This window comes from Protopterus annectens, chromosome 7.part0 (assembly GCF_019279795.1).
Source record: "Protopterus annectens isolate FY-2018-M chromosome 7.part0, PAN1.0, whole genome shotgun sequence".
NCBI classification, from domain to species: Eukaryota; Metazoa; Chordata; order Ceratodontiformes; family Protopteridae; genus Protopterus; species Protopterus annectens.
In genome coordinates, this window is record NC_056739.1 from 1,360,825,323 (window position 1) to 1,360,849,086 (window position 23,764).

Sequence of the window (23,764 nt, forward strand, 5' to 3'; positions counted from 1 at the left end):
CTGGAGATGGACCCCCCCTTCCCCGAGGCAGAGTGGGAGGCAACAGGACATCTCCCCAGAGACAGGGGTAGGCCACAGAAATGAGGTTTCCATGGTCCCTTCGCTGAGAAACCCTACTAGCACCCCTGAAGGATTACCTGGCTGCTCCACTCTGGAGGCAATCAGGGGACACTTAACCTTGCACCCACAAACCTGGAAAATCTTTATTTCAATTCATGGGTGTTGAGGATAATCACCAGAGGCTATACCATACCCTTTTTGTATCCACCAAAGAAAAGATCAAGGATTTCTGATACTCCAGTCGTTCAGTCTGCAGCAACAGAAGTTTCAAAGCTGCTAGAAAGAGTTCTCCAACAGCCCCCCCCCCCCCCCCCCGACCAGTTAAAATCTGGAGTTCATTCCAAGCTCTCTTTTTAGTCTCAAAGAGAGAGGATCTCAGGCCAGTATTGGCCAACTGAATCAGTTTGTCAGACAAAGCTCCAGATTACTTTAGCCATTAACTTAGAAACCCTTTGAGCCTGCAGCATCAACTTACTTCATGTTTATTTCTTGGAAAACTCTCTTCCCGATTGCTATTACTTCTGCTGTACGGGTTTCGAAATTACAGGCACTTTTATGTATGCTACCTTTACTCATCTTCCTCAAAGATAGTGTCATTGAGAATGAACCCTACCTTTCTCCCAAAAGTTTCATCTGAAGCAAATCTGAGTCAGTATGTTGACCTGCCAGTATTTTTTCCAGATTACTCAAGCTCCATACATTAGATGTTCATAGACAACTTTAGATTTTATTTGCACCCCACCAAAGATGCTCAAAAATCAAATTGGCTATTTGTTTCCTTTTCCAAAACTAAATTGGGACACCATATGCCAAAAACTTCACTTTAAGTGATTGGCAAACTGCATTTACTTAGGATGTGAGAGCAGAGACCATCCTTGATTTTTATAAACTAAGACTCAATTCACTACAGCAGTTGCTACCTCGATGGCATTCAGGAAAAGAGTTCCTGTTCATTACATCTGTGCAGCAGCAGCTTGCTCAACAGTCCATACCTTTAAGTCTCACTGCAAGTTGGATGTGCAATCTAGAGCTTATGCATCCTTTGGTATCTGCCATTCTCATAAATTTCCTTCTTTAAGACCACCCAGGATATTTTAGGCAGCTTGGGAATCTGTCCCAAATGTTGATTAGGATGAAAATAGACATTGGATGTGAATGTTATGTACTTAACACAATAATGGATCCATGTTTTCTCATTTTCTTCTGGTTTAACATCACTTCCTCCTTCCCCTTCCAAACTGTCATATACAATCTTCTTGTGCTCGGACAGACCTAGACTAAGATCCCGTCTAAGGTCACCTTTCCAAGAGTAGTATGCTTAGTAAATTATTTCATTCCATTATAGTCCTTTTTAGTATCAAAATAGCTTTCTGTACAAGTAGAATAATTGTCAGGCTCTATCTGTGGTAATTCAGACAGAAGAATAGAATTTTGGGTAGGGGGGGAGTTAGTCTGGGATTCCAAGGTGCCGAGGTGCAGAGGGTGCCGAGGTCAGATCATTCGGAACAGACTAACCAAATGTTGAACTGGATGAAAATGAGACCAACTGATCTGTCATTATGGTAAGTACATAACTTTTGTTTCTAGAGGTGTTGCTCACTGTTTAAGGGTTATCCTGTGCTCTTTGGTGTAGCAGCACAGATTGACTTTTGTAGTGTTTTAGCATGCATGTGGGAGTTGTGAAATGAGACAACCATTTTGACAGTGTGGCTTTTATTCATAGTTCATTCCATTGTCTGATAAGCTGTACTGTATTGTCTCTGTTAATGCTGTAAACAGAGAAAATCAAATTAGTCCATTTCCACACTCTTGTTAAATAATTAAAATGAATTGACAAGTGGTATTTTGTGCCCAGTTACATTTTGAGTTACCTATTAATGTGTTGACAGGTGTGTGGCAAGGACATGGCTCAAGAAACTAATCATTCTCAGGCTCCCATGCTTTGTTCCACTGGTTGTGGATTTTATGGAAATCCTCGTACAAATGGAATGTGTTCAGTTTGCTATAAGGAACACTTACAAAGGCAAAACAACAATGGAAGAGTCAGTCCTTCAGGTAATTTTATTTATTTTTTAATTCCTGTTACAGTACTAATAGAAATGTAAATGTGCCTCTGGTGGTTTTAATGATACAATAGTTTACGTAATTTTGTTGACCAGGCAAGTTCCACTAGATAAAAGTGCTCATTTTTAGAGCTGACTTGGGGTGTTTGGTCATTTAAGTAGCTTCTTGCTCAGTTGCATTGTGTAAGAATGAATTCCTCATTTGTGGTGAGCAGTTCAGTTCATTGGTGTTGTGAATTAAGCTGTGCTTCTATTGACAGCTTTGTAATATTGTCTTTACTACCATATCATCTAGCTCTTGTTTTAGGTTTCTATATTCTATGCTTTTTTTATACACCACTATAAGTAGAATGTACAGTGAACTGTTGCAGTTCTCAAAGAAATCAAGACCTAACTTTGAGGGCACTGTAATGCACATCTGTTGGGATTTCCTTTTCCAGTATTCCCTGCTGAGTACTTTTCTGAAATTTCTACAGACTTCTGCTTCCTCTCCTGTCATCCCATTGTAATGATATGTTTTAGACCAAAGTGCAACACTGATGATGTTCATCGTGTTTCACTGTTGCAGTCATGACTATAGGGTTCTCCCCTGCCGGCAGGCAGTCCTCGGTCGGCCAGAATCCCAAAGTCTGGGTCCGGCGTCGGCTGTTCAGCCATGCTCCCTGACGTCAGAGCGCCAGGAGTACAAAGCTGACAGCCGACGTCAGAGCGGCTGGGGTATAAAAGCATCAGCCGACGCCATCTTCCTCAGTCTTTCTTGCCGCACGGTGCCCGAAGCAGAAGCAGTTCGCAAGTGCCGGTCGGTCAGCTCCTGTGTTTTACGTATCCGAAGTCATCAAAAAGCTAAGTACCCCGTTGGGGAACCTTTTCTTGCCTCAGCCGATGTCAGAAAAAACTGAAAAAGTTAATAACTGTTTGTCTTGTGGTAAACAAATACCTCATAAGGACTTCCATTCTTACTGCCTCCCCTGCCTTGGCCCAGACCACGACGTCTCTGCCTGTGCCGCCTGTGCTTGCTTCAATAAGCGTACACTCAGGCGCCGGGCAGAGTTTGCTGAAGACTTTTTTGGCGATAAATACTCTTATATCATGCCGTCGGAACTACCGACACCACATATTTCCAAAAAACGGAAAGACCGGGACCGACATTCTCGGCCCACGACATCCACCGACACCACGCCAAAAACTACCGCGAGTGCATCGGTCTCTTCTGAGGCGGTTGTTCCACCGCTCCGGACTGACGACACCACTTTACCGATCACTCCGGCCCCGGAGCCTGCGCCGGTGCCGGTTCCGGTTGTTGATTTTCCCCCAGAAACTGAAGCCCAGGATTTGCCTGAGACCATACCCGTGGACAAGGTGACTCCAGCACGTGGGGCAGCTAGGCCCCCTATGTCTATCAAGGCCTACACACGTGCTAAGGCTGCCAGCCAGGCTAAGTCTCACCCTCCTAAAGCTTTGCCTCAGCCCTCTACTGATAAACAAATTATGACTTTAGCTGCAGATTTAATTTCCTTAATCAGAGGCTCCCAGGCCCATCCTGACAGAGGTTCTCAGCCACCTTCTGACAAAAGGCCCAGGGTTGAGCATACAGACACCCTTTCTTCAGATGAAGCCTCTGGTGACTCTGATCACTCAGATACCCAGGAAGAGTCCTTCCAGGTCTACGAGGATTCTGATGTGGAGGAATCTATTCCTTCTGCCTCTCCTCCTGAGGATATTTCTTTTGGGGAAATTCTCCACTCCATGAGAGAGCATTTTCAGTGGCAAGGTCAGGAATTCTCCGACTCCAGGAAGCGGCTTCGTACCTTCCTTAAGCTTCCCCAACACAGGCCTTTAGCTATCCCTCCAGTGTTAGATGTACTGGATGATGTGTACTCAGATTCGAGTGCTTCTCCTGATTCTCTCCCCCCTGCACCTGTCAAGCCGGACAGATACTACAGGGTTCCTGAAACTCACAAACATTTATTTAAGGCCCATTCTGTTGATCTAGAAACAATTTCCCAGGGGCCTAAAGGGGTGGCCACATCCACGGCCAAAAATCCTTCGCCCTCAGACAGGGAAGCTAGGTCCCTGGAGAGGTGGGGCAAAAAAGTTTATACCTCAACCACACTTGCCATGAGAGCCCTTAATTGCCTTTTTCATATGTTTCAGTATCAGGATTTCTTGATGGATGATTTGCAGAAAAAGTTAACCTCTCCTGAGCCTTTAGATAGAAAGGCCTTGCAGGATTTGGTCCATAACACTCAGCAGGTTAGCAATCATTTTTTTCAGTGTGGTTATGATGCATTGGAAGCTTCATGTAGGGCAGCTATGACAGGGGCAGTCATTCGTAGACATGCATGGTTGAAAGAACAGGCATTGCCAGATCATGTTAAAGTAAAGCTTCTAGATGCACCTCTGGAAAAACACAAGCTATTTGGTGCTAATGCTCAGGATGTGTTGAAATCAATTGAGGAAAAGGCTAAATCAGTGCAAACAGTCAAGGATTTCCTCCAGGTTCAGCCACCAAGGTTCAGCAGGAATTGGCCTTCTAAGAATTGGTCCTTTCCAGACACTGACAAGTTTCAAAGGGGAAAAAACAGGCGTACCTGAGGAAGAGGGCAATACAGAGGCTCCTACAGAGGACGCCAATGGCAACCGACTAGTCAGAGAGGTGGCGCAGGGACATCCCCTGCTCCACAGGGACAACCACAATGACTTGACTTTGACACCGCCGACCAAGGCTCAGAGAAGCACCTTTAGTCGGAAAATTATCCTTATTTTCAAAAAATTGGCACATTTTAACAAAGGACAAATGGATTCTGGACATAATAGACCAAGGCTACAGGTTCCACTTCCATACTCTACCAACAAGACAAGGCATGCCAAACCTGCCACAAAATCAAAAGGCAGAGGCATTCAAACAAGTTTCAAAGCTGATAAAAATCAAAGCAATAGAAAAGGTTCCTCCTCTGGAACAAGGCCAGGGATTTTACTCAAGACTGTTCCTTGTTCCAAGAAAAGAAAAGCAATGGAGACCTATACTGGACTTGTCCGCTCTAAACACTTTTCTCATTGTACCAAAATTCAAAATGCTGACGCTACAGCAACTCCTTCCCATGCTGGGCAAGGGGTCTTGGCTGGTTACTCTGGACCTCAAAGAGGCATACCTGCATGTCCCAATCAGACACAGTTGCAGAAGATACCTCAGATTTCTTGCAGGGTCAGAGCATTATCAATTCTCAGCATTGCCTTTTGGCTTATCTACATCAGATTCAGAGTATTCCCTTAAATGCCTGGCATCAGTAATTGCACTCTGCAGATACAGGATACAAATATACCCTCTTTGCCTGTATTTGCCTCATACAAGCGCAAGCAAGCAAGCAAAAAAAGAAAAAAAAAAATACCACTATTACATTACTGGGACACACAGTCAACACACCAAAAATCAAAAACAAAATTATCCAACAAATAATTTTTCATTTTAACTAGACAAAGAGACACATAGATAGACACACACAGACAAAATGAAGAGAAGCAAGAACACTTAAAAGACTTCAAATCTCACCCAGATGACTGCAAGGAAAATCCTGCAGGCCCTGGGTTTTATGGCATCTTGCATTCTACTGATTCCACTGGCAAGATTACACATGAGAAAACTGCAATGGTACCTAAAAAGTCTATGGTCTCAACACAGCCACAACTTAGAAGCAATTATCCCACTCATCCCATGTCTGAAAAGGGAATTTTTGTGGTGGGCCCAAGCAAGCCAGTCAAACAAAGGTATGCCTTTCAACAAACCTCAAACAAGCCAAACCATTACAACGGACGCCTCAGACCATGGATGGGGGGCGCACATGGAGGGCAGATGCATTCAAGGGCAATGGACGCCCCCAGGAAGTACATCTTCACATCAATCAAAAAGAGATGTTAGCAGTAATTCGTGCAATCGAGGCCTTCGGAAAATATCTTCAACAAGGCCATCTGCTAATAAAGACAGACAACACCACTGTTATGTGGTACATAAACAAGCAAGGAGGTACTCATTCTTACCCCCTTTGCAGACTAACAATGACTCTTTGGGAAAAGTCCCTGAAACTGAACATACAGCTGCAATCCCAGTTTGTTCCAGGCAGGGACAATGTTCTGGCGGACAGTCTAAGCAGAAACATCCTGGATCCGCACGAATGGATGTTGCATCCAGAATTTTTGCTCAAATAACTCATGCATGGGGGAGGCCGGACATAGATCTCTTTGCCTTCCACCTCAATCATCATCTGAAAAAGTTCTGCTCGAAGACACACCATCCACAAGCCTGGAGAATAGATGCTCTCTCATTCAGCTGGAACTCTCTAACAATCTATGCATTCCCACCTCTACCATTAATGACCAAGGTGTTACTGAAGATCAAAGCAGAGCAACCGAAAGGCATCTTAATAGCTCCAGATTGGCCAAGACAGCACTGGTATCCATTACTAAGGAGCATAACTTGCACCAAACCGTGGCCCCTGCCTCAATGGCCTCTACTCTTGACTCCGCACAATTACAGGACGGTTCATCCCAACCTGCAAACTCTGCAGCTGACAGCCTGGAGGGTTCCATGATTTCTACCCATATCTCTCTTTCCAAGGAAGTTCAACAAATATTATTGGAAGCACGCAGACCTTCCACCAGATAGACTTATGCAGGCAAATGGAAGAGATTCAACATCTGGAATACCAACAAGGGACAGGATGCATCAGTAATGAGCATCCCACAGATACTGGAATACTTGGCAGAAATGCTGCATAATGGACTTTCTTATTCTTCCATAAAAATACACGCTTCAGCAATTTCAGCATCATACAACACTGATCCTCCTGTGTTTTCACATCCTTTACTAAGACAATTCCTAAGAGGGATAAAGAATATCAAGCCTCCCAGAAAACCACCAGTGCCTGCGTGGGACCTCAACTTCATGTTGGAAAAATGAACTCTTCCTCCTTTTGAACCAGCAGCATCTTCAGAATTGCAATTTCTTTCCTGGAAAACAGTTTTCCTGCTGGCAATTACCTCAGCAAGAAGAGTTTCGGAGATACAGGCCCTCATGGCAGTACCTCGATTTCTCATTTTTCATCAGGACAGGGTTTCTTTAAGAACCAATCCTTCTTTTATGCCAAAAGTGGTGTCTCTAAATCAAGCAATTCACCTGCCCACCTTCTTCCCCAATCCTCAAAATAAAGGGGAAAAGCTGCTGCACACTTTGGACATACACAGACAACTACGCTACTACTTGGACAGAACAAAGGCCAACAGAAAGTCTGACCAACTATTTGTAGCATACGCTCCTGGAGTGCAAGGAAAGGCAATTTCCAAACAAACAATTTCAAAATGGATTGGACATTGCATCAGATTCTGTTATTCTTTCCATGGAAAGGGTGTGCCAGCCAATATCAGGCCACACTCCACCAGAGCTACAGCCACCTCCACGGCCTTCCTAAGAGGGGTGGCTACAAAGGACATTCTAGAAGCTGCTACATGGAGCTCCGTGCATACATTTTCCAAGCACTACCACCTGCCTTTATATTCCAGATCCCGAGCAGGCTTTGCTTCAGCAGTCCTGCAGGGCATTTTAGCTACACCATCCTTATCTTAGAGCCTACCACCCCCAGCTTGGCTATGGTATTCAACCCATATGTAAGGACTGCAGTTGCATTCTTGAAGGACATAGTACAGTTTTGTACCTACCATAAATGTAGATGTCCGATAGATATGCAACTGCAGTCAGGTTTTCCCTCCCTCCTACTCCTCTGTGTATTGGGTCCACTTCCCTCCTTTTATACTTAGCTGGGGATATCTGTTATGGTGTATCTGTTTATTGCTATTGTGTTTATCTGGAATTTTTATCCAGTTCTAAATTTAGCCTTCCTTGAAGGGCATCTGGCATCTGGGGCAAGAAACACTGAGGAAGATGGCGTCGGCTGATGCTTTTATACCCCAGCCGCTCTGACGTCGGGGAGGAGGCGACATCAGCCGACGCCGGACCCAGACTTTGGAATCCGGCCGACCGACGGCTGCCTGAGGCAGGACAACCCATATGTAAGGACTGCAGTTGCATATCTATCGGACCTCTACATTTATGGTAGGTACAAAACTGTACTTTCTCCAGTCTTTCTTGCCGTGCGGTGATAGCAGTTCGCAAGTGCTGGTCGGCTGACTCCTGACAGTTTTTTCTAAACAAACTTCAGTCCGAAGACTTTCTTCTCCTACTCAAAGCTAAGTACCCCGTTGGGGAAACTTTTTTCTTGCTCCAGTCAGATGTCAGAAAAAGTTAATAATTGTATTTCATGTGGGAAGCAAATACCTCATAAGGATTTTCATTCTTACTGTATTCCTTGCTTAGGCCCTGACCAGGACGTAGCTAGTTGTCGGTTTTGTGCTAGATTCGATCAACGTACTATTAAACGAAGGTAAGATTTTGCTTTTCATTACTTCGGTAGGCGTTTTAATTACAAAATGTCGTCGGATACGGTTCCGGCTACTGGAGTTCACAAATGACGCAAGGACAAAGACAGGCCTCCGAGGTCCAAATCAGACGATATCGCACAAGCAGAGCCAGCTTCAGGTTCGGCCGTCGTCAGTGAGGCGCTTTTGCAGCCCCTGTCGTCGGTCATTTCGGAACCGATAGCCAAAACGGACTCCCACGAGGAGCCAACTAGGCCTTTGAATATTTCTGTTGCAGGACCTTCGGACAATGCTCCTTCGGATGGGTCCGGAGCCACTGTGCAGGTACCGGCTTCCGAAGGGGTTTTCAGGCCTACTCAGCTTCTTATAAAGGCAAAGACAAAGGCAAAGACTCCTTCCAAATCAAAGACTGCAGCCCAGGCCTCTTCTGATCTGGCTCCCAAGTCTCAGAAACAGTTACTTAAGATGGCGGAGGACTTACTTACTATGATTAGGGGTTCACATCCCCCTCCAGATAAAAGGCCAAGGCAGGAAGTTTATTATGACTCCTCTGATCAGGCTTATGTTTCTTCTGTTTCTTCTTCTGACCAGGAATATTCTTTCCCTCCTTATGAGGATTCTGATGCTGAGGAATCCATTCCTTCAGCTTCTCCCCCTGAGGATTTCTCTTTTGGGAAACTTTGCATGAAATGAGGGAACATTTCCACTGGGAAGGACAGGAGTATTCGGAATCTAAGAAAAGACTAAGGGATTTTCTTCTTCTTCCCCAACATAGACCCCTGGCTATTCCTCCTATTTTGGATATTGTGGATGATGCTTTGTCGGAGGCTAACTTAACTCCTGACTCTTTTCCTCCAGCTCCTGTTAAGCCAGACAGATACTATAGGGTTCCTGATTCCCACCAGTTTTTATACAAGAACCCTACTGCTGACCCTGAAACCATTTCTCAGGGTCCTAAAGGCGTTAAGGCCGTTTCTGCTAAAAACCCCATTCCCACTGAGAAGGATTCCAGATCTTTAGAAAGATGGGGTAAAAAAGTGTACACTTCTGCCACTTTATCTATTAGGGCTTTAAACTGTCAGTTTCATATTCTGAAATACCAGCAATTTCTCCTGTCTGTTTTAAAGCAAAAGCTAACTTCCATTTCCGCCTGTGCAGATGATAAGGAACTACATGACTTAATGCATGCCACTGAACAAGTTGGGAAGCATGGTTTACACTGTGGATTTGATGCCTTGGAGGCTTCTTGTAGGGCTGCTGCCTCTGGCACAGTAATTAGAAGGCATGCATGGTTAAAGGAACAAAATTTGCCAGATCAAGTAAAAGCTAAATTATTGGATGCTCCTGTTCAGCATAATGTTTTGTTTGGATCTAAAGCTGAAGTGATTAAAAAGATGGAGGACAAGGCAAAGTCAATGCAAACAGTTAAAGATTTCTTACAAGTACAGCCACCCAGATTTAGCAGGAATTGGCCTACAAAAAATTGGTCCTTTCCCAATTCAGACAGGCCTCAGAGGGGTAGATACAGACGCCCCCGAGGTAGGCCTCAAACGCAAGCCTCTTATAGACCAAGACAGTGGACTGCTTCCACCCCTAGGGGAGGAGAAGACAGGTCGCAAGCTCATAGAAAACAGACTCAATGACTCCCTCTGTTGGGCTGCAGGAACTTCTTGCCTGGCAGCCCCTCTCGGAGGAAAACTTTCTCTTTTTCACCTAAATTGGACTCTTATAACCCAAGACAAGTGGGTTCTGGATGTGGTTTCAAGAGGTTACAAATTCCATTTTCATACCCCACCAAGGCCAAGCGGATGGCAAGATCTTCCAAAACATCAATGGTCAGAGGCGTTAAACCAGGTGGAAGCTCTCTTGGCTATGAAAGCCATAGAACTAGTTCCACTTTCAGAGATGGGACAAGGTTTTTACTCAAGGCTCTTTCTAGTCCCCAGGAAGCAAAATTCATGGAGACCCATTCTGGTTCTGTCAGTCCTGAACACTTTCATACAGATACCAAATTTCAAGATGCTTACTCTACAGCAGCTACTTCCAATGCTGACCAAAAATGCATGGATGGTAACTTTGGATTTAAAGGAGGCATATTTACACATTCCCATCAGACAGGAACGCAGAAAATACCTCAGGTTCAAGGCCGGATCGAGGCACTATCAATTCTCTGCGCTGCCCTTTGGATTGTCTACTGCGCCCAGGGTCTTCACCAAATGCCTGGCTCCAGTAGTAGCTTATTGCAGCCTCAAGGGAATTCACATTTACCCTTATCTGGACGACTGTCTTATTCAGGCAGACAGCAAGGAAGTCTTACTCCAGCATCTAGAGTTTGTTCAGAATCTTCTCAAGTTCCTGGGATTCACTGTAAACATAAAAAAGTCAAATTTGACACCCTCACAACAGAAAAGTTTTGGGGGCGCTTCTCTAAACACAACAACCCAGATGGCATTTCTGACATACGAAAAACAATTACAGCTGGCTTCAACTTTCAAAACCTTGGCAACTTCAACTCAGCTATCTGCAAGGAGATTCCTGCAGGCTCTGGGTTACATGGCCTCCTGCATCCTTCTCGTACCATATGCAAGACTACATATGAGGAAAATACAGTGGTACCTATAAAGTGTATGGTCTCAGCATTGCCACAGTTTAGACATACTGATCTCCGTCCTGCCTTGTCTTCAAAAGGAATTCCTTTGGTGGTCCAAGGCATGTACTCTAAACAAAGGAAAACCCTTCTGTCTGCCTCCTGCCACTCAGCTACTAACCACGGACGCCTCAGATTATGCATGGGGAGCCCATTTTCAGGGCAACTGTCTGCAGGGCCTTTGGACAAAGGATCAGAAGCACCTGCATATCAATTTAAAGGAAATGTTAGCTGTTCAGAAAGCTCTATTGGCCTTCAGGAATCTTCTACAACCGGGACAACTACTGATACGGACAGACAACACCACAGTTATGTGGTACATAAACAAGCAAGGGGGATCTTATTCCTATCCCCTTTGCAGACTAGCCATGGATCTTTGGAACACAGCTCTAGCTTGCAATCTGGACCTTCAAGCACAGTTTCTACCAGGGAAGCAAAACTTCCTGGCAGACAGTCTGAGCAGAAACCTTTTGGATCCACATGAGTGGATGCTGGACACCGAAATATTCAAGATGATTACAGCAGTCTGGGGATGTCCTCACATAGACCTCTTTGCATCCCACCTCAATCATCAACTACAGATTTTTTGCACCAGGACTTTCCACGATCAAGCTTGGAAAGTGGATGCACTATCATTCAGTTGGAGAAACCTCTCGGGATATGCCTTTCCACCTCTTCCTCTTCTTCCATGGGTATCATTAAAGATCAAGCAGGACAAGCCCAAGATGATAATCTTGCTGGCCCCAAATTGGCCTCAACAGTTTTGGTACCCAACACTGAAAAACCTTTGTCTGGAGCCCCCCTGGGTTTTACCACAGACTCCAAATCTTCTGTCCCAACACCAGGGTCAGATTCTTCACTCCCATGTCAAATCTCTCAGCCTGGCAGCCTTGTTAATCCAGGATCTTTGATTCATTCTCTCCTACCCAAGCAGGTTATGGATGTCATTTTAGAAGCCAGACGTCCTAGCACTAGAAAATCTTATGCAGAAAAATGGAAAAGATTTTGTTCTTGGATGCAGGCTCAGGATTCTGATCCTCTTATTCCTAACATTCCTCAGGTTTTACTTTACCTGACAGACCTCTTACACAAGGGTCTCTCTTTCTCTTCCATAAAGATACATGCCTCTGCTATTTCTGCTCATTATAATACAGACCCTCCTATCTTTTCCCACCAGCTCATGAGACAATTTCTCAGAGGAACTAAGAATGTAAGGCCCCCTAGATCTCCTCCCATTCCTGCTTGGGATCTCAACTATGTTTTGGAAAAGCTCACCTTACCTCCTTTTGAGCCTGCTGCCACATCTGACATCAAGTTTTTATCTTGGAAGACAACCATCCTGTTAGCTCTGACCTCTGCCAGGAGGGTTTCAGAGTTGCAAGCTCTTATGGCTGTGGAACCTTATATTATTTTTCATCAAGACAGGGTGTCTTTAAGGACTAATCCTACTTTCATGCCTAAGGTGGTTTCCAAAGTGGCTTTAAATCAAACTATTCACTTGCCAACTTTTTTCCCCATTCCTCAAAATAAAGGGGAAAGGATCTTACATTCCTTGGATGTACACAGACAACTACGTTTTTACCTGGACAGAACCAAGGGCATCAGGAAATCAGAGCAATTGCTTGTTTCTTATGCTTCAAGTTCCCAAGGTAAAGCCGTTTCAAAACAGACCATTTCTAAATGGATTGCTCATGGAATCAGATTTTGCTATTCACACCATGGAAAGCAAATCCCAGGGAGTATAAGGACTCACTCTACCAGAGCTGCTGCCACTTCAGCTGCCTTCCTCAGCGGAGTTCCTACCAAAGACATTTTGGAAGCTGCAACTTGGAGTTCATTGCATACTTTTTCCAGGCACTACAATCTACCTCTCTACTCTAAGTCTAGGGCAGGCTTTTCTTCTGCAGTCTTGCAGGGTCTTATAGCCGCCCCCTCTACTTTATGACCACCTCCCTTTCTTTCTGCTTTGGGATTCTACCCTATAGTCATGACTGCAACAGTGAAACACGATGAACATAGTACAGTTGTGTACACTTACCATAAATGTAGATGTTCGAGTGTCTTCACTGTTGCAGTCTGGGTTTCCCTCCCTCCTGTCCCTTCTTATTTTTTCTTTTGTGTGGTTCCTTTTTTCACCCTTCTTCTGAGGTGCATTTGCAAAGGGTATGGGACCTTACTCATTTTGGAACTTCTGACATCTGGGGCAAGAAAAACTGGAGAACATGGCGTCGGCTGTCAGCTTTGTACTCCTGGCGCTCTGACGTCAGGGAGCATGGCTGAACAGCCGACGCCGGACCCAGACTTTGGGATTCTGGCCGACCGAGGACTGCCTGCCGGCAGGGGAGAACCCTATAGTCATGACTGCAACAGTGAAGACACTCGAACATCTACATTTATGGTATGTGTACACAACTGTACTTTTTGGTTTCCCTATTTATTTTCTACTATTCCCAAATTTGGACCTTGTTACTAAAATTTCAGGCAAGAAAAGTTCCAGCATTCTTTACCTAAAACGTACAAACCTTGAAGTATTTGCTTTTAGTTTACAGCTCACTACAAAGGACCTACAAACAGCAGTGCTGTCTTTTCCTTTTTGGGGGGGGGGGGTGCAACATGAGGCATTGCTGTAAGTGCCAGTGCTTCAGCCCAGCCCTTTGCAACAGATGCATATAGAGAAGCTTGAGTGCCACATTACTGCAAAGAAACTGGTATCTGGTGAGGATGTTCAGTGTAGAAACTGACAGAAGGATCCATATGAATGTGAACTACTTCCTAACCAACTAAAGAAGATAATGGAATCCAAAGAAGATTCATAGGTTAAAGCCTTCTCCTACAAGGTGCATCTTTTGACTAGGCGAGAACTGAGTTTTGTAACTGTCATTGAGAAAATGATGAGAGGAGTGAGGTAGAAACAGCCCTGGCAGTTGTTTTTGGAAGGGTGTACTTGGCTGTTAGCAGTTAATCTCCCAGATTCAAGTACAGCATGACTACACTTAGCCTACTCTCAATAAGTCACCTTTTCAGTTCTCCTATGAAGGATTGATTGCCTTCTTTAATACTGGGGAAATCTGTTTTTCTGTGTTCCTCACACTCAGGAAAGTTCCCTTACGAGGGCTGAGGAGACTGTTTTTGGGTCCTGATATGCCATTTGGGATGGCAGATATGGCCCAGGCATTGGATAAGGATTTACAGTTTATTTTATAGGCGTTGTCCTTATGGGAGTGTATTCTGAGATATTATGATATGACACGCTGTGTATTTTAGCTCATTGCCAGCATTGACATTGTCCTGCAGCTTGCTTGTTGCCTTCCAGAGTGGGTAGATCTGGGTCAGTTATTGCTCGACTTTTGGGTGGGGTCTACCCGAGAAATGGACTCTTGGATTCATATGTCCTCCCCTCCTTATAGCTGCCCTCCAGATGACTCTTTCTTCAGGGATTGTCTTAGTTTTATGAAATATATTAAAGACTGAGGACTCTTCATTGTCTTCAAAAGTGGTTAAAACTGTGCCTGGGAGAGAGAGATTTTTTGAGGGATGCCACTTCTGTAGCATGGATGTATAGCTTTGTAGTTTTTTACCAAGTTTATGGCTAAGGAGCCCATTCGGAAGCTGAGCTATGTCAACCAGTATGGGTGGGAAGATTAACATCGTGCCCCATTAAGTAGATTTCCTCACATATCCCAAATGAAAATTTGAGATGATTCAACAAATCACACATTAGCTTTAAATGTTGCTAGGAAAGTACTCCCATTTAATATGCATGGTTAGCATATTCCAGAAGCTGGGGTATATGTTATGTTTGGTACATCTAGCAGCATCTTGTGCTGTTGACATGACTGTGTAGGATTAGGTCACTAAAGCAGTAGCTTTACCATCTGTGCTGTGCAGGTGTTCAGAGAGTGCAGGTTTATTCCTAATGTGGAAAGGTAAGCCTGTGCAATACTATAAGAATGGGACATTAGGTCCATCAGACTAGCTAAGTGTACTAACACCAAAGATCTCTTGGTGCAGAAACTTTAGTCGGTCAAGTTGATTTATTTTAGTGAGGTACATGCTGAAGGGGGAATTTTTATGTTGTGTTGTTTTTATTTTTGTTTATTTAGTGTTGTAGTGTACTGATCACAAGCGACCGAATTCGGGCACAGCCCAGGTGAGCACATCACATTACTAGTGGAGAGAGTACAAGAGAAGCAATACAAGACTTGCACAGAGTGGTATAGCCACAGACTGGATCAATCATTCATATGTGAAGCATAAAAGTAATGCAAAAAAAATTAACAGCTTGGTATAGACAGCATTGCACAGACTGGTGTAGTAATTCTTATGTTCACTATATATATAATGGTGGCTTAACTGAAGGTATTTAAAACTAACGATATGGACCGAGAAAAATGGTAGATAGTGTAGAATACATATTGATACAACCTTCTGTTCATTTTTTTGGTTGTAGTTAACCTGAGAGTAACTTAGAAGAGAGGGAATTGCTTTAGAAGTAAGGGCAGAAGAGTAGACATAGCATGTTATGCAATGGGGTAGAGTAAGTTAGTGTGCTAAGATACGTGGCCCATCTGAAAGCACCTGCATTGTGCTTGTTTGTGGTGATGTGGACTAGGCTGGAGTCTAAATTTGGACTTTTTTTGGATTCTTGCAGGTGGGTAGGAAGAGCGTCCTAGAATTTCAGAGCTTGAGTGGAAAGTGCATTGTATTCAGTGATGAGCCTAATAATGGAGGAATCAATTGGGACTTGTAATTTAGGAAACTGAGGAGATAGCACAAATGAGAAGTTGTACAAAATAGGATTTTTTGCTCATGAGAGAGAGAGAGAGGTGTGGTTTTCCAAGGAAAGTTTATCAGTGTATGTAGCCCGTGCTGTGATGACTGTCTCAGATTTAAGTATAATGCTATCCAAACAGTTGATACTGACTTGCTCCCATCCAGTGACTGTTGTCATTTTCAAAAAAGTCACCGAGATTAGAAGACAGGGTCTTCCTTTCACATACCAAATTCTTTTTGAGTCCAGGAATTATAAGATAATTATATCTGTACAGTTTACCGTCACTCTAATGAAATTGTGATACTTTGAATTCTAACTAAATATTAGGATGTAGTATTGTAGTAAATCGTACTGAAGAAGGTAGTGCAGTCTGCAATAAGTGTACTTTCCTTAACAATAGATCCAATGAACACTCGGTAAAGCTGCTCTGCCAGTATGAACTATTATCTTTTTGGCATCTGCAGCTGACCATCAGTGGACCCAGTGCCTCTCCTCATTTGCCGGCTTTCCCCAGACTTCTTCTTTTAAGTGCTGGGGATAATGAGGAGAGCAAGAAGTCCCATGCCCCCTTCATACTGTTGGGAGCGTTATCACCATTTTCCCACCTTCATGTGCCCCCCAGTAACATCCCATGGGTAAGACTTTGCAGTAGGTGATTGGGCTGAGACAAACCACTCCTCACTTCTGCAAAGGGTTGACATACCCACCATCAAGCAGCACTTCCCGGTGGTTTCCCTGGCCTCTGCCAGGGAAATCCAACTGTGTCATGTGCCCTGTGTGTGCTTCCCTTCTTTTTCCCTTCCTAGGATAGCCACTGTCATCCTTCCATATCATTGCCTCAGACACCTGCAAATTAAACCCGGGTCTCCTGTGTCATAGTCAGAGCTTTTTATTCCTCTACACTACGGTGCTGCCTTCTGTCCCTATCCTGTACTTGGGGAATTTCTTTAACTACTTCTAAATGGTTTGTCTTAAGGAAGGTTTCACTGTAGCAAGCTGTATATTACTGCTTTGGAAGTTTCACTCTGGAAAATTGATTCATCTCTTCCTCTCCAGCTGCGTCATTCATTGTCATTATAGAATTCCCATACTATGTACAGTGTGGGCTTTCATGTGATGGCTAAAGAGGCAGAATTCTGTGACAGCAGGCTTGATTCCAAAATACTTGCTGATGTTCTTCGTATTTCACTGTTGCAGTCATCACATTTGGGTTATCTGCTTGCAGTAGCCCGCAGTCAGCCTGATTATCAAAGTCTTGGGTCCTGCGTTGGTTGCTGTCTCATCTTCCGTGACTTCAGGTAGTCAGGGGTATAAAGTATGCAGCTGACCCCATTAAATCAGTCTTTCTTGCCGTGCGGTGCCCAAAGCAGAAGCAGTTTGCAAGTGCTGGTCGGCCGACTCCTGAAATTTTCATTTTCGAGTTTCAGAACCAAAATCTTCAACTAAAGCTAAGTACCCCGTTGGGGAAACTTTTTCTTGCTCTAAACCGAGGTCAGTAAAAGGCAGTAATTGTATTTCTTGTGGAAAGCAAATACCGCATAAAGATTTCCATTCATACTTTATTCCTTGCCTAGGCCCTGACCACGACGTACCTCGCTGTCGGTTTTGGGCATTATTTAAGCAACGGACTATTCAGCGTCGGTATATTTATGCTTCTAAATATTTTGGTACTCGGTTCAGTTATCCAGGTATGTCTTCAGTAAGCCATCCGACTATTGACATTCCGGAAAAACACAAAGATGAAGACAGAGACAGCCCACCTAGGTCCAAAGCTGCCGATGACGTTTCTAAACCAGTTCACCTGTACTTAGTGAGGTGCTTTTGCAGCTCTTGATACCCAGTACTTCAGATTCGCATGCCTTTACTGAGACCCATTCGGAGTCCCCTATGCCACGAGATGCTTCAACTGTGGAATCTGCGGATGTCTCTACCTTGGATAGGTCCAGAGCCGCTGTGCAGGCACCGGCTTCTGAGGGTGTATTCAGGCCTACTGACTTGCATATTAAACCGATGCCATCTTCTTCTTCAAGGCCTAAAACTCGAATTGTGCCTAGAAAACTGATGCCCAGACCACATGGTCAGGCCTCTATGCCTAAAAATCAAATGATAAGAATGGCTGAAGACCTTATTACTTTAATCAGGGGAAGCCAACCTTCCCCCTCTAAGAGACCTAGGACTGAATTTGCTTATGATACTTCGGACCAGGATTCTGAAATTTCTGTTTCCTCTGATGACCAGAATTTACCCTTATCTACCGATGAGGATTTTGATGCAGAGGACTCTATTCCCTCTGCCCCCCCCCCCAGAGGATTTCTCTTTTGGTGAAACCTTGCATACTCTTATGGAGCATTTTTGTTGGGAAAGCCAGGATTATTCTGATTCTAAAAAGAGGCTTAGGGATTTCTTACTCCTGCCCCAGTACAGGCCTTTAGCTATCCCTCCTGTACTAGACATTGTTGATGATGCCTTTTCGGAATCTAGTTTGGCCCCTGACTCTTTACCTCCTGCCCCCCCGAAAACCTGATAGATATTACAGGGTTCCTGACTATCCCAGGTTCCTTTTTAAAAATCCTACTGCGGATCCTGAGAGCATTTCACAGGGACCAAAGGGCATTAAGGCTACTACTGCCAAAAATCCTACCCTCTCTGATAGAGACTCCAGGGCGCTGGATAGATGGGGTAAGAAGGTCTACACTTCTGCATCCTTGGCCATCAGGGCCTTAAACTGCCAGTTTCATAAGTATCAGCAGCATATTATTGGATTGCTTAAACAGAAAATGATGTTGATTCCTGACACTGCTGAAAATAAGGATTTACAGGATTTAATGCATTCTGCTGAACAGATTGGAAAACATACTTTGTAATGTGGTTTTGATTCACTAGAGGCATCTTGCAGGGCTGCTGTCACTGGGTCTGTACTTAGAAGGCATGCTTGGCTTAAGGAGCAATCCTTGCCAGATCATGTTAAAGCTAAATTACTGGATGCTCCTTAAATCCGGACCGCCTGTTTGGCAACAAAGCAGAAGAAGTTCTTAAAAAGATGGAGGAAAAAGCTAAGTCTATGCAAACTTTTAAAGATTTCCTACAAGTACAGCCTCCAAGATTTAGTAGGCATTGGCCCTCTAAGAATTGGTCCTTTCCTGCCTCTTCCAGGCCTTCTCAGTCCAAACCCAGACCCAGCAGACCACCCAGGCTTCAGTCCCAGGGTACGCACAGGACTTAGCAGTGGAGGGCTCCCACTTCCAAATCAGGGAGTAGTAAGACTCCCCCTATGGTAAACTGTCTCAATGGCTTAACTTTAAAACTTCCAAGCACTTCTCAACTGACTGCTCCTTTAGGGGGAAAGATTGCTCTACAGGCAAAAAAATGGGAACTCATTACCCAGGACAAATGTTTTTTAAATATAGTTTCCCAAAGATATAGATTTCACTTCCACACGTTACCAACCCCAAACGGTTGGCCAGATCTACCCCCAAATCAGTGGGCAGAGGCTCAACAGCAAGTACTCTCTCTCTTAGGCGTAAAGGCTATTCATACTGTACCAGAAGAGGAAAAGGGACAAGGATTCTACTCAAGACTTTTCCTGGTACCCAGAAAAGACGATTCATGGCGTCCTATCCTGGACCTGTCTATCTTAAACACCTTTTTGGTGTTTCCAAAATTCAAGATGCTAACTCTTCACCAGTTGCTTCCTATGCTAGGCAAAGATGCCTGGTTTGGCAACACTCGATTTAAAGGAAGCCTATGTGCACATCCCAATCAGAGAATCTTGCAGAAGATACCTACACTTCAAAGCAGGCTACATGCACTATCAGTTCTCTGCACTGCCCTTTGGCTTATCTACTGCACCCAGGGTATTCACAAAGTGCCTAGCTCCAGTCATTGCATTTTGCAGGCAAAGAAATATTCAAATAAGCCCATACCTGGACGATAGTCTAATTCAGGCAGAAAGCCAGGACATACTTTTGAATCACGTATCATTTGTACAAAAGGTGCTAATTTGGCTGGGGTACACCATAAACGAAAAGAAATCACATTTGGTACACTGTCAACAAATTATATTCCTGGGAGCAAGCTTGAACACAACTTCCCAGATGGCTTCCCTCACGCCAGAGAAACAAATTAATTTGACAACTTACTTCAAACTAATGGCACAAAAACCCTAACTGCAAGGCAAGTACTGCAAGCCTTGGGGTTCATGGCCTCCTGCATTCTACTAATGCCATATGCAAGACTGCATATGTGGAAACTACAATGGTATCTAAAAAGCCTATGGTGTCAACATTCTCAGGATCTAGAAGCAATGATTCCTATCATACCTTGCCTACGGTTAGAGTTCTTTTGGTGGGCAGAGGCCTGCCACCAAAAAGGACTACCATTCACTCTACCCCCTGCCGCCCAAACCCTAACAACAGACGCATCAGACTATGCAAGGGAGGCTCACCTAGCAGGGAAGTGCATTCAGGGCAAATGGAACCCAAGTCAAATGCACCTGCATATCATTCAAAAAGAAATGTTAGCTGTACAGAATGCTATGACAGCCTTCAAGGACCACATTCTTCCAGGACAATTAATGGTAAAGATGGACAACACCACTGTTATATGCTACATAAACATGCAGGGGGGTACCCATTCTTACCCCCCCCCCCCTGCAGACTAGCCATGGCTCTGTGGAACACAGCCTTGAGCTACCAAGTGCATCTACAGGCTTAATTCCTGCCAGGAAAACTAAATACACTGGCAGATGAACTAAGCAGAAATCTCATGGACCCACACGAGTGGAAACTGGAACCAAAGTCTTTTCAACATGTTGATAAACAAATGGGGGAGCCCAGATATAGACCTGTTCGCTTCCCCCCAAAACTACCAATTGGACAAATTCTGCACAAGGACTCTCCACAAACAAGCTTGCAAAGTGGATGCTCTGTCCTTCAGCTGGAAAAATCTACCAGTTTATGCCTTTCCTCCTCTGCCTCTCCTTTCCAAAGTACTACTAAAAATCAAACAGGACAAACCAAGGACGATATTGACTGCACCAGACTGGCCATAGCAACACTGGTACCCCCTTTTGCGCAGTGTGTCACTGCTGGCTCTATGGCACCTGCCTCAGACCCCTACCCTGTGTTCACAGCAGGAGAACCAGATTTTGCGCCCTCATCTTCAAACCCTGAACCTGGCAGCCTGGCTAATCTCTCCGTTACTATCCCTCAGTAAACAAGTGTTGGATGTCATTTTGGAGACAAGGAGGCCTAGTACTAGAAAATCTTATGCTGAAAAATGGAAAAGATTCTGTGCCTGGAACCAAACTCAAGGGATGGGCACAGCAGTGCCCAGTTTACCTCAGATTCTTCAATACTTAACTGAGATGCTTCACAAGGGCTTTTCTTTTTCCTCCTTCAAAATTCATGCCTCAGCCATTTCAGCTCATTATAACACAGAACCACCCCTCTTCTCTCATCCACTGCTCAAGCAGTTCCTCAGAGGGGCCAAAAACGTAAGACCACCCAGGAGAGCCCCTACTCCAGCCTGGGACCTTAACTTTGTATTGGAAAAATTCACTCTCCCTCTTTTTGAGCCAGCTGCAAGTGCAGATTTAAAATTCCTTTCTTGGAAAACAGCCTTCCTTGTAGCAATCACTTCAGCAGGAAGGGTATCTGAATTACAGGCCCTTATGGCAGTGGAGCCTTTCATCATCTTTCATGCAGACAGGGTGTCCTTCATGCCCAAGGTGGTATCCAGTGTGGCTCTTAATCAGTTCAGTTCATTCATTTGCCAACCTTCTTTTCTAATCCACAGAATAAAGGGGAACGGATACTGCATTCTTTAGATGTGCACAGACAACTTAGATTTTACTTGGACAGGACTAAACCTCAAAGGAAATCTGAACAACTGCTGGTGGCATTTGCTGCAGGGGCAGAGGGGGAGGCTATTCAAAACAAACCATTTCTAAAGGGATAGGCCATTGCGTTCATTTCTGCTGTAAGTACCATGGAAAACACAGGGGATTAGACCCCATTCAACCAGGGCTGCATCTACCTCTACAGCCTTTCTCACAGGTGTCCCTACCAGTGACATCCTAGAAGCTGCTACCCGGAGTTCTATACATACTTTTACCAAGCATTACCATTTACCAATTTTTCTCTAAATCCAGAGCTGGCTTTGCCACTGCAGTGTTGCAGGGCCTTATAGCTAGTCCTAATGTTATCTAAATTCCCCTTCCCATACCTAGCTTTGGGAATCTACCCAAATGTGATGACTGCAACAGCAAAACACAAAGAACATAGTACAGTTGTGTAAACTTAACATAAATGTAGATGTTCAAGTGTATTCACTGTTCCAGCCCCCTGACTTCTCTTGGCTATACCTCTACTCTCCTTTACTATGCTTATATATATATATATATATATATATATATATATATACTTCATTAGGGGCACCTGACATCTGGGGCAAGAAAAACTGATGTAATGGCATCGGCTGCATGCTTTATACCCCTGACTACCTGATGTCATGGAAGATGAGACAGCAACCGATGCAAGACCCAAGACTTTGATAATCAGGCCGACTGAGGGCTACTGCAAGCAGATAACCCAAATGTGATGACTGCAACAGTGAATACACTCGAACATCTACATTTATGGTAAGTATACACAACTGTACTTTAGTGTTAGTGGCCACTTATACTGAAAGCAGTGTTTAGGAATCTGGTCAGTGGTGTAAGCCTGTTTATAGATAGGACTTTCATGCTAGTAAGTCACTTAACCTGAGAGCAAGCCTTTCAGAATCAGTGAGCAATTGTTTTGGAATCTGGCCCAGCATTTCTGTCATGGTATAGATTCATGTCAAACATTTAGTATGAACAGTCTCTCTTGCAAGCACTAATAACTGAATATTAAGTTATCTTGATCATTTTCATTATTTTCTTCTGTTCAGAAATGGTGTATCATGGTTTTCTTCTGGCAAATGAGTCTCTTCCTCGAAATAGTGTATTGCATGCTTTTAGACCGTTCTTATCACAGTGTTTTATTAATACTCAAGTTGCCAGTGTGTGTGTGTGTGTGTGTGTGTGTGTGTGTGTGTGTGTGTGTGTGTGTGTGTAAAGCATATGAAAGGAGAACAACCTGACCATGGATCTGATCAGTGAATGCCAATAATCCGCCTCCCTCTACCCGCTTAGTAATGGGTGCCAACCCTAATACTGCCCCTTTTCCCAACCTTAACCCCACACCTTAACTTAAGGAAACCCTTCACATAACTCTGACATCCAAACATACACTAGCATCACTGTATGTACCCCCTAACCTAACCCTGACCATAACCCTAAAAATACACACACTAGCACGCAAACATACAAAACCTGTCCCCCCAGCTATCCTTGACCCTAACTACCCCGCAATATGCACCCCAGTGCTCTCACTCCCTCCAGTCCCAGTCACCCTTCACAACAAAACAGTCCCTTGAAATTTTGAACTTTCAGCTATCCGTACATTCGATATTAAACACCCTCCCATTACTCATTGACCAAACAAATGTTCAGTCAATTTGAGGGAAACCGTATATACTAGTACCAAGGAAACGTAGTTTTCCCGCATTAGGGGTAATATACACTTTCCCTAAGGAAGAACAAATGAACAAAATGGAAAACAAATTGTGCAGGAATGACTGCTCTTGATATTGGCATATAAATTACTAAAGTGACCATTGTCACAACTTGTGTATGATCTTTGGCAAAGATCATTTTGCATTCGTATTAAAAATAACTTTAAAGGATTCAAACTGGAAATACTTGTTTAA

The 23,764-nt window shown here is 44.0% G+C and overlaps 1 protein-coding gene across 5 annotated transcripts in view; it reads left to right on the forward strand.

Annotated features, from left to right (window-relative positions):
* The window catches only part of ZFAND6 (zinc finger AN1-type containing 6), a 1,173,263-nt gene that overhangs the window by 276,596 nt on the left and 872,903 nt on the right, over nt 1-23,764 (forward strand). For all 5 annotated transcript variants that reach the window (XM_044077967.1, XM_044077965.1, XM_044077969.1 and 2 more), the window contains exon 2: nt 1,950-2,115. In XM_044077967.1, the coding sequence (XP_043933902.1) occupies nt 1,965-2,115 (151 nt within the window). In that variant the 5' untranslated portion in view covers nt 1,950-1,964. The remainder of the gene's footprint in view (nt 1-1,949; nt 2,116-23,764) is intronic.